Genomic DNA, 12,176 nt, shown 5'->3' on the forward strand with positions numbered 1-12,176 from the left:
TGACGTATAAATCAGGCTGAAGTTGGAGATCGCGGACATTTTTGTGCAAAATTAGCAATGAATAATGAACATGTTATTGGTCTATTTTGGTTAAATCTTTTTTGTTGTATGAATCTTCTGGGATTTCTCGTCCCGGGAATTCCCATGAAAAACTCTAGTCGTTTTCCAAGTTTTTTTTCACTGTAGGGTTAGCAAAATACATTGCAAAGAAACAAAAATTGCCTATAACTCGAATGTAGAAAATTTGATTTTATATAAATTGTATAATAACAGCTAAATGCGTATGATGCAAAACATGCAAGTTATATCAATAAAATCGATTTTACAACATTTACAGTAAGATAAAGGTGTATGCCAACTTTTATTTCATTCTGTATTAAAACCTTTATTCGACTAGGACTATAACTGTACTAAAATACCAAAATTGCACTACTTTTCATAGTAAATTGTGCAAGTTGTTACTAAAACTGAGTCCTTTCAAATGCCACCAATCCTGAACATTGCGAATTATTCGCAAAAATGTCCGACATGTACAATTTTAGAGAGCTATAAAACATGAACCAATTTTTGGGTTGAAATATTTTGAAATTACCCTTGCTGCTCTTTTCTGGCGTAAAAATTCGAATACTTTTAATAATAATTGAAAACATTTGATGCTTAATATAAATTTAATAGAATCAAATATAATTTTTTTCTCTAAAAATTTGGTTTTATTTTCAAAAATGTATTTTCTGCAAAGCACCGTAAGACATTAGCGGTATTCACTGTTAATTGCGAATGGTATTGCGTCATTGCAAATGCAAAATTGTAAAGGTTTTTGTGTGTATTTTGTTATTGGATTACGGTAAAATTTTGCATTTGCAATGATGCTAGACCATTTGCACTTAACAGGGAATACCGCTATTATATTTAAAATGTATTTTGTTTGTTTTTCTTAACTGTAGCATCACTTTTCCAAAGTTTACAGGAGAAGCAAAAATCTATATAAAATGGAAGCTACTAGAGAATTCGAAATACCCAATTCGATATTTCATATATTTTTTCATATATGTTTGTATAATAGCAAAAATTGTAATTTTATTATTTAGATATATAAAATATGTATAATATTTTATACTTACAGTGTTGTTAATGATTTTAAACCACTTAGAGCATCGTGTGATATTCTTGAGATATTATTATTTGATAAGTCAATACGTCTTAAACGTCTAAAATTCGCAAAAGCTTTTGATGGTAGTTCTGTTATAAAATTTTGCTCCAAACGTCTAAAAAAATTGTTAAAATATTTTTTTTTTTAATTTTTAGTTATTATCATGGCAGAATCAACCAACTACAATTATTAGAAAGTACATACATATGTTCTCAATTATAATTTCCCTAAAATTTCAAACAAAAGAAAATTAAAAATATCAAAATAAAATTAATTCCAGATTTGTTAAAAAAAATCAATTTGAAAAGTTTATTTCTGAAAAAAAAATTAATTTAACAAAATAAAAATGTGAAAAATTAAAACATAAAGTGATAACATCCAGAGTTTGACGTTGTAGGGATAAATATTGACAACTCTCCCTAATAATTGTATCAGGTTGATTCTGCCATTAGTAATTATTATACATATATGTATGTATGTTGGACATTAGATATGCCCTTAAAAATACATTTGCTTTGGATGGTCCTTATTTTGTTCATTAGTAGTTAAAACTAACTACTGCAATTTGTAATTAAAGTGTAATCGATAAATATAACCCTTGCCGGATATCGATTGAAAGTTGTAAATTGAGTAAATAATGGTGTTTTTTAGGACATCATAAAAAAAATTCGTATTTAAATAATATTTTCTAAAAATTTTAAATAAATCTTATCTTATAGAAAAAATTCTGTTTCTAACAAGTTATAAAACAATAATTTCGAATGAAAAATAGTAAAGTTATACGAGTTTTATCTGACCATATAATGATCAAAAAGTACTAACTAGTTTACAATTTTGCGCTTAAATCTTGTAGTAGTGCGTTTAAGCTACTAATTAATAAAATAAGACCCATCCAAAGCAAACCTATTTTTAAGGGAATGTCTAATGTATTAAAGATCAGTTAGTTAGTTAGTTAAAGGAAAAAACTTGCAAAAATAAATCTTTTTATATAACTCAGAATTTATTAATCAATACTACTTACAATTCTGTTGTGTCGTCTGGTAATGTAGCTGGAACACTGGTGAGACTTTTTTCGCGACAGTCTACTATGCCATCTGAACATCGACATGGGTGAGGGCAACTACTTTCTAGACCACATTCCAGTGGTGCATTTTCAGTAAGACCTTGAGTTTAATAAAATAAAAAAAAAATAACAGCGATAAACAACATAATCTTAAGTGTACATAAACTTTTTAAAAATTGTCAGATTTATTTTTAGAAATGGATATTTTCCGATCTCCAAGCTTAGTCAATCTATGAAAATCAATTATATTTAAACCAAGACTAGTCACTAGTATTTCGGTATGTTCAGATATATGCAAAATTTTACTATTTATATGAAATAAATAGGTGAAACTAGTTAACTTTCTGAATTGTTTTCTAGAAATATGTACATATCGCTCATTTGCTGCAACAACGTCATAACTCAAAATCCGGGTGTTTTGAACTGAGTAATACAAAATATGCCCCGTTCTTTAGTCTTTCATATAGTTTTATCAGTTTTAAAAAAAGTCAATTATTTTGTGTATGAGAGCGTTTTTTTTTGTTGTAAACGTCAAAATGAAAAGTCATGTCATAGAATAAACACATAGAACGGAAGGAGAGAGTAATATATATGGAAAAATTACTCTCTTTTCACACATACGGGTGATACAATAACAAAATACATGCAATACATTCTCATGAATTAGGTTTTTGACAACAGACTTAGGTTTTTGGCTCTCAGTTACCTATCTAGTTGTTGTCTATGATTCATGTTTTCTCGTATATTTGACAAGAAAAAATTAGGGTTAAATACAGATTAGAAAGATATTAGTATTCATTCGACTAATGATCGTTCGATTAATCGAATAATTTCTTACGAATAATTATTCGAACAATTTAAAAATTGTCATTTTCGAATAATTCGAACGAATAATTCGAACAATTTTTTGTAGAATAATCGAATAAAACGAATAAATGTTCATATATATTTAAATTTATTAAATTGCTTAAAATTTTTCATAATTTCAAATTTGAATAATTAATAATGACTCACAAAAATTGTATTGTTTCTGAAATTCAACAAATAACTAAAGACGAAGGGACTTTCGATCACTGTAGATTTTTTGTTTTTCTTTAATAATAGAATATTAAAAAACCGACATCAAAACATCATTCTTTACTTTTTTAAAAAATTTAAATTATTCGAATAATTCGATTAAACGTGTGATCGAATTATTCGAACAAGTTAAAATCTCTTATTCGTCTTATTCGAACAAGAGAAAAATCGAATAATTCGAATACCCTAGTATCTACTATTTAACCCAGATATGCCGACTGTACTACATGTAGTTCTTGTTTACAGGATATGTCACGTTTATCAAAATACCATTTTTTGTTGTTCACATAGTTAGTACTCACCACTACCTCATGGGAGATTGTGTGATCGCATTATTTTTTGCTACTATTTTTGAGTTATTGAATTTTTAGTTTGTGATATTTTCAAAATGCCCATATTTAGTCATTATGGACATATCTCGTTTGTACTGAAAGTAAAATTTTGAACATTTACAAGTGAATAAATACTATATTTTTTTTGAATTTATATTTATGAAGAGTAGCTTGATTGTTATATGCATGAATGTTTCAATATTGCGTTTTAGTTTTTTTGTTGAGACCACAAAGTCCTATATATAGGACGACTTAAAAAACCACTTTTTTCAATAAATTTTTAAAAAACTTTAATTGCACTGTTTTTTATTTCTCATTTGCTTCCCAAATAATATAAAAGTACTTTTAAAATGATCAAGCTCAAGCCGCCGGCATATCTGGGTTAAATCAAGTTTTATTTCTGAAATCGCATGATTTGTTGAAAATTTATTTAAGTAATAGTAAAATATTGATACGTTTTAACCTTTTCAAAACGTTGGTTTATTTCCTTTAAATAAACCGGATACTTCTAGTAGTTTGAAAATTGTAACAACTCTTTATTTATTTAAAATGTACAACAACCACAGAATTAAATAGTCACTCAATGTTTTTTTATACACGTTTATAAATTCGCAGAAATACAGACAGACTTTATAATGTACACGAATTCACTTGAAAAATACAGCACCCTTTAAGGCACTCAGTAGATGTTTATTTGAATAGCGTCTCTGATAAACTGACTAACGACTGCAACCTCTGCCACTATTTATAGCACTGTCATCTGCACTCTAGATTGCTCTTTAACTGTCAAAGTTTGTATATTCTAGATCTTTCTAATACATACGCCATCTGTGGTGTACTTTCTACAATGTTCTTTCACTGAATATTCGAATTCAAACAGCGTTGCCAACTTACGATCAATGATCAACTGAAAGCTTTTATTTAATAATGCCCACAGATATGTTACAGTTTGCTATTACAGCACTGTTATTTGAAAGCATTATGCTACTTTTAAATCAGTCCTTAAAATCGTTATATTTGAATTCAACTACAATTTCGTAACACTGCCCCCCGCTTAAGCCTGTTCGTCCCGAATAGGCATAGATTCACTTCTCCCATAGGCGGCTAGTCGTTTCAGATGTTCAACTTTGTTTCCCGATATCGGTCTTCCACATTTCCGTATTCTATAAACTATGTCGTCCAATTTCTTAATCACCCTATGTGGTCCTGTGAGCTATATCTGGTTTTCAATTGGTCATTTGTTATTTGAATTCGTCTCCGAACGAGTTCATGCATTTCTTTTTCTACAGAAGCACCTTCACCCATCTTGGAACCCGGCCTGATGATCTTTTCTCTGCGGGACAGACCAAGCACTCCAACGAGGGCCTCCATTGTTACATGGCCACTTCTCACATCCGCTGGTTCCAACACCAACAAACCATTGTCTATACAATCCTCCACTTCCTCACGGGCCCATATCAAATCCTCTGACTGCGGTGGCAACCTTTTGTGCTCAACAAAAACTAACTTTCTTACTTGAGACTTGCTCTCATATCCGATGTCAGGGGGTATTTTAATATTTCGCCAATTCATGACTTTTTGTCCCATATCCAAAGTAATGCTGTGATTAATCATGAAGTCTGCACGAATGATTACTTCGTCCACAATATCGGCCACAACAAAGACATGATTTATGCTAATACCACCAATAGTTAGTTTCACATTAACTTTACCATGGACAGCGGCAGGTTCTCCAGTAGCGGTGCGTAGACTTACATTGCAAATTGGTTCCATCGATTTCTTTACTAAATCTGTTCTGATGATAGACTGCGACGCTCCCGTGTCCATAGTAAGGATGTGCTTCCGACCGTTTATGTACCCATTAGCAGTAAGATTGTTATTTTCCTGCTGCAGTACTGATATGGAGATGGTAGGGCCATCAGGTGTGGGTGTCAGATCCTGTCCCTCAGTGCAAGCTCGCTTTAAAGGTGGCTCCTGTAATGCTTAATGATTCGCCATCTGGATATTTATTGATGCTGAAACATATCTGATTCGCTATATTGGTGCTCTGCAGTTTCGCTGAATGTGACCCATTTTTCCACAGTTATAACATTTAACTTTGGCTTTAGTTTGTCTCTTACTTAAAGCCTTTAAAACTGCCTCTATTAATTCCTTTAATTCGTTGACCATACTTCTATCATTTTCAGCGACAACCTCGATCTTCCGCACATTACTCACCTGGGGCTTTGAAATTATCTTTGCTGTTTCTTGTACCAGCGCGAATGAGACGGTTTCAAAGAATGATGACTTTGGTGTGGCACATACCACATATTTTATCTCTGGATCGCGAATACCATTCACAAATGCATCTATCTTCAAATGCACAAAATCGGATGGTTCTCCCCTGGATAAAACGCTCGATTTTCAACGCAAAATCTTTTATTGTCTCAGTAGCCTTCTGCACTCTACCACGCAATTCCATTTGGTATAATACTTTTTTATGTTCGCCACCGTACTTACTCTGTTGCTTGCTGGCTCGCTTTCAAAAACTTCTGCTGCATTCCCTTTTAAGGCCAATATCAATTCTATAGCTTTTTCTTCATTGTTCCACATGTTTCTAATGCAACCGTATCAAACTGGAACTTGAACACATTAAATGTTGTGGTGCCATCAAATCTAGGGGCCTTTATTCTACTAGAGGATTCTGGAATAATTCGTACCGCTCCTTCTTGATACTGATCACCAGCGAAACCAAAATATGCAAATGCATGTTTTTTTTGATGAGTCTAATGGGCACATGGATAAGATATTTACACGTTTCAGAACTATTTAAGAATTTTGGCATCGATTTGTGAGTGCATATTTTGGCATATTTTACCCTTAAATGCATATTTTTGCATATATTTGTTTTAAGAGCATATTTATGTCATATTTTTGCGTTTTTAAAGCATATTTTACTGTTTAATAGCATATTTTGACTTTATCAAAAAAAAATTTTCTTACTTATTTTTCGCTGTTGTGTTACAGGTTTTTACTTCCTTTGTTTAAAATTCAAAATTGAAAAATAGATTGCTTTTTTTAATAAAAAATAAGCACTATTTTAATAATAGCGCCATCTAAATATCATATTTAATTATTACGCCAACAATTTTGAAAAAAATTGTGAAGTCATCAATGTTTTAAATGCTGAGGAGTCTCACTTTTTTAACATTGCTAAAGATGCGTTAAATACAACTACAATAAAAAATGACTTTATTTTAACGTCAAGTTTTGGATTTTTTAAAAGAATTATTAAAAAATCTCAAACAGCTGGGCTTACAATGACCGAACAGCATAATTTAGTGGAACAAACATTTAAAAATATTGATAAAATACCAAATTGTAGTGTGAAAACTAATATTAAAATAAAATTTGAACAAATAATATGAAAAAATTAAGTATTAAAATTTCACAGATATCAAAATAAAGTGTTAAATATTATCTTTTAAATTTGCTCCTATAACATCAGTTGATGTCGAAACCACATTTTCTATGTATAAAAGTGTTTTCAGATCCAATAGACAACGATTTTTATTTGAAAATTTAAGTCAACATTTTGTAATTTATTGCAATAATAAACTTAATTGAAGAAGTGACTTTATATTTATAAATATAAAATATCATAAAAAAATACCTCTCGAGACGTTTTTATAACTCAACTTCCTATTGTTTTTATGTTTTATTTATTTTTTGTTATACTTGTTTTAGTTCTTGTTATTTTTGTTTATTTTACGTTACTTTACCTTTTTAGAAATGAATTGTGTTGATTTTTTAAATAAAAGTATATTTTCTTAAAACGCTTTTTTTAGAGCATATTTCAGGTTTCCCTGCTGATGACTATTCACTTTTGTTACCAAGTCGGACACCTTTTTGTCAATTTCATACATTCTGTTGTTAATAACTGCTCCTTCTTGACATTGAACATTATTCACTTTTGTTTCTAAGTCCGAAACCTTTTTATCAATGACATCCACTCTGCAGTTAATAACCTCAGACATTTCCTGAATTTTCTCATCTGTTGCTCTAGAACCGGGATCGGCAACTCCTATGCACTGTGCATTGTGGGCGTTACTAAAGTTACACAGACTTCTCACACGCATAGAAAACACAATTCAGTCTCATATGAGTTGTCACAGAAGAAGGTTGTGTTGTCGCTCGTTTCTTGCTTTTGTTTATGAATAAATGTTAATGCAGAGGTGGATAATTCATATTATTGTTGTACCTTATTTAGCATCTACACTACATATTAAGTAGTTTTTAGAATTATAAACTATTTTAAATATTTTTTCTCTCACCTTTTGATGCTTAATTCGGTTTTTAGAAGTTTCTTGTAAATTATTATTTTTTAATACACAATAATTGCTAGACAAATAGGTTAGTTAACATGTTCAGTTTTCCATTCCTGTTTTGTAGTGAAGATGAGAGTACAACTATTTCTCATTTCTTGTTTTTTCGCTCATACACTTATACAAGTGCAAAATGTAGTAGTATATGTCTGCCGATCGCGGCTCTAGAAGATTCTTGAAGTTTCGCTTCCATTTCCGCTAAGTGTTTAATAGTTTCTTTGACTTCAGCTTTAACCTCAGAACGAGAAGCTAACAGCTTCTCGTTATTGGCTCTAGAAGTTTCATTGGCTTCTTTAAATTTCTCCATCATAGCAGCAAACATTGTGGATAAATCCATGCTGCTTGATGTTGCACGGGCAGAAACTTCCATTTCTTCTTTATACTCAAATTCGTAGGCTCCGATGTCAATATCTCGCAGCTTGAATTCATCTGAGCCGCTTCTGCAACTCTGCTTTGTTACCTGCAGTTGGTAGTTCCAACTTACTCAGTTCTTTCTTGAGTTGTTCAACTTTTAGTTCCTCAAACTTCATGCTTACTAATTTGCAATCCCACTTCTGACACCAATTGTTACGTTTTAACCTTTTCAAAACGTTGGTTTATTTCCATTAAATAAACTGGATACTTTTGATTGCAAATAAAAGCCGTTTAGTAGTTTGAAAATTGTAACAACTCTTTATTTATTTAAAATGTACAACAACCACAGAATTAAATAGTCACTCAATGTTTTTTATACACGTTTATAAATTCGCAGAAATACAGACACACTTTATAATGTACACGAATTCATTTGAAAACAAGTAAGAAAGTATGGTCGGTCAAGCCCGACCATATAATACCCTACACCAAGTAAATGAGTAAAAATATTTTTCTTTTAAAATATCAATAATTTATATTTTTGAGTGATTTTTGGAAGTGGGCCTTATATGGGAGCTATGACCAATTATGGACCGATCACCATAAAATTAGGTCGTGTGATTTATGTCTATATTAAAGTTAACTATGTTGAATTTTGTGTGTATACCAACATTTTTAAGCGATTTATGCACGTTAAAGTGATTTTCGGAAGCGGGTCTTATTGGGAGCTATGACTAATTATGCACCGATCGTAATAAAATTTGGTGACATGAATTTTGTATGTATAAAAGTTATTTGGAGCGAAATTTGTGTAGATACATATATAAATAAATATTTATGACCGATAAAGTCCAATTTCGGGAGGACATTTGTATGGGGGCTATATGAAATAATGGACCGATTTCAGCCAGTTTCAATAGGGTTCGTTCTTGGGCCGAAAAAATTATATGTACCAAATTTTATCGAAATATATTCAAAATTGCGACCTGTACTTTGCGCACAAGGTTTACATGGACAGCCAGCCAACCAGACGGACGGACATCGTTTAATCGACTCAGAAAGTGATTCTAAGTCGATCGGTATACTTTAAGGTGGGTGCTAGACTAATATTTTTGGACGTTACAAACATCTGCACAAACGCATAATACCCTCCCCACTATGGTGGTGTAGGGTATAAATACAGCACACTTTAAGGCACTCAGTTGATGTTTATTTCGAATTCGTAATAATTAACCAAATTTTGTCATTTATATCTCGTTACAACGATAGTTACGTACACATTTCGATTCTTTTGCATTCAATTGCAAAAGTATTTATTTAGTAGCAAAATTTTTACAAAAACTTAAAAATTTGCATTTTTTTAGAATTTTGGCGATAATACAAATTTTGGGTCATTTTGACCCAAAAGAGATGCAGGGTTAATTTCCAAAAAAAAATTTAATGTAATATTCATTAATATAAATAAATCTACATATTTCTAGAAAACAATGCAGAAAGTTAACGAGTTTCACCTATTTATTTCATATAAATAGTAAAATTTTGCATATATCTGAACTTTGACCTCGATACGCGTCCAGAAATCGTTGTCCGATTTGGCTCAAATTTTCAGCACTTGACTTTTAGGCCTAGTGTCACAACATTCCGCCCGGCAGTCTTTGAAATTTAAAAAAAAATCGGCTGTCACTGTAATGTATATAGACATTGAAATTCATACGATACAATATTTTTAAAGAACTTTTAGATTATTATTTTTCCTTGCAATGGTCTATAATTACATTCATTACATATAATAAAAAGTTACTAACCTGAACATTTGAATTCTTGATCATGTAAATCTGCCACGTTTTGGCCCTTTAGTTGTGATGGAGATTGACATCTTGTATACGGTGCTAGACGTGGTGCACCTCGTAAAAATCGCGACAACCATGATAAATGGCAATCACAGGATAATGGGTTGTCCGATAACCGTAATGCTCGCAGTCTACTCAATCCACTGAATATATTATGAGGTAATGTTGTTAAATTGTTATTGTTGAGAGTGCTAATAATAAGTAAAATCAAAAATATAAACATCGTAAAAATAAAGAAATTTTATGTGCATCAGGGATATAACTACAAAAACCATATTTTTAAGACATTAAAAGACTGTACACGTAAATCATTATCAAAGTCAAATATAAAATAACTTTTTGTTTGAAAATGGCTTAGGAACTCCAATTTTGGTTAAATCTCTAAACTAGATATCGATATTTTTAAAGACTTACAGTATCTCAAGATCGACTAGGCCCTTGAATGTATGCTCATCCATACAGGTAATTTGGTTATTGTCGATCTGTAGGCTTCGCAATGATTGTGCTCCCTTGAAAACTCGTCTGCCGACTGTGGTGATAGCATTGTGTGATATGTCTCTGAATAAATAGGAAAAAATAAATATATTTAGCTTTTTAAATAAAAAAAAACAAATATTGTTCAAATATTCCCATCTCAAATATGGTTTAAATTATAAATATCTAAAACAAGCACTCAAACACAATAAACAAAGTATTAATATTTACTAGTACAGGTCAACAAGTTAAAAATTCACTTTAAAACTTAAAAAATTACTATCACTCTTTTTAGAATTAGGAATATTAAAAATTACAGTCCCGGGATCAGTATTAACTGAATTCCACTGTTGTATATATGTATTGTATTACATAATAAAATAATTAAAAAAAAGTGTTTTCACAAAAATTATTAGGATTTTAAATTTCTATAGTTATTGTCTCAATTATAAGCAACCAGGGAAATGTGCATCGGAACTAGCTTATCTTCACTGTACATTTCAATGTACATATTTCTTTAAAAAAGAACTGATACTCCAGCTACAAAACGAAAAATTTCGATCAACTAAATTAATTTTTCATCCTTTGCACTTTTAATTTCGATATTATTTGGTATACATGTTTTGCATGACCATACAAAATTTTAAATTCTCCAAAATTTTTTTTTTTATAGGTTCACAGTTCATACGTTTTAACAGGTGTGTGCAAAATACCTAAAGTTAACTGTTAATAACTTTTCAACTGTTAGTCAGATCTTATAATTTTTGATCTCATATTAAATATACTTAATAAAACGTAGATTCAAATTTTTGCTGGTTTTAATTTCGTGCGCTTATATTGTTTCGTAGTTGAAAAATAACAGCATTTCGCTGCTTATCATTGATATAGCATAAATAGTCGGCTTTAGTGTGTCAAGAAATCCATCTTCAATTTCCAATTTCATACTACATCATTTGGTCAATTCACAAATTCATGTTCATCACCGATTCTTAGGCGTTATGTGCACGGCTCTGCTGGTTGGTTACGTTAACACAATAAACATAGCATATTATTTTAGGACATATTTTACTTGAAAGGCAATAACAAAATTTTCAAACCACTGTGTAATATTAGGACATTGTGACAATATGACATGATAGGAGACCTTGTAAATTGACCAAATGATGTTCAAAATTTCGGAATATGCAGTAAACACATTCAAGACAGCAGGCTACCGACTTCAATCTGTCCAAAATAAAATACACAGTTTATATGAAGACAATTATTTTGACGACAGCACAGCTACACGGCCACATGACTACTCATACCGCTGTAGCCGAATTAGGCTAATTTCTATTTTTGTTAACTACAAAACAGAAAAAGTGTAAATAAAAAATGTAAATCAAATTAGTGCTTAAAAAATATATTTTTACTTATTTAAGAGAAGTTTCTTATAATTATATTGAAATAAATTAATAACAGGTACATAATTAATTATGTATTTTTACTCAATATAATGGTTTAAATCTTAAT

At 30.7% G+C, this 12,176-nt stretch overlaps 1 protein-coding gene across 1 annotated transcript in view; it reads right to left on the reverse strand.

Moving 5' to 3' along the window:
- Window positions 1-12,176, reverse strand: part of sli (slit guidance ligand) — a 152,293-nt gene that overhangs the window by 34,570 nt on the left and 105,547 nt on the right. The window contains 4 exon segments of the mRNA XM_065511091.1: window positions 1,122-1,265; window positions 2,172-2,313; window positions 10,146-10,381; window positions 10,605-10,748. Coding sequence (XP_065367163.1) covers window positions 1,122-1,265; window positions 2,172-2,313; window positions 10,146-10,381; window positions 10,605-10,748 — 666 coding nt within the window.

This window comes from Calliphora vicina, chromosome 5 (genome assembly GCF_958450345.1).
Source record: "Calliphora vicina chromosome 5, idCalVici1.1, whole genome shotgun sequence".
Lineage (NCBI taxonomy): Eukaryota > Metazoa > Arthropoda > Insecta > Diptera > Calliphoridae > Calliphora > Calliphora vicina.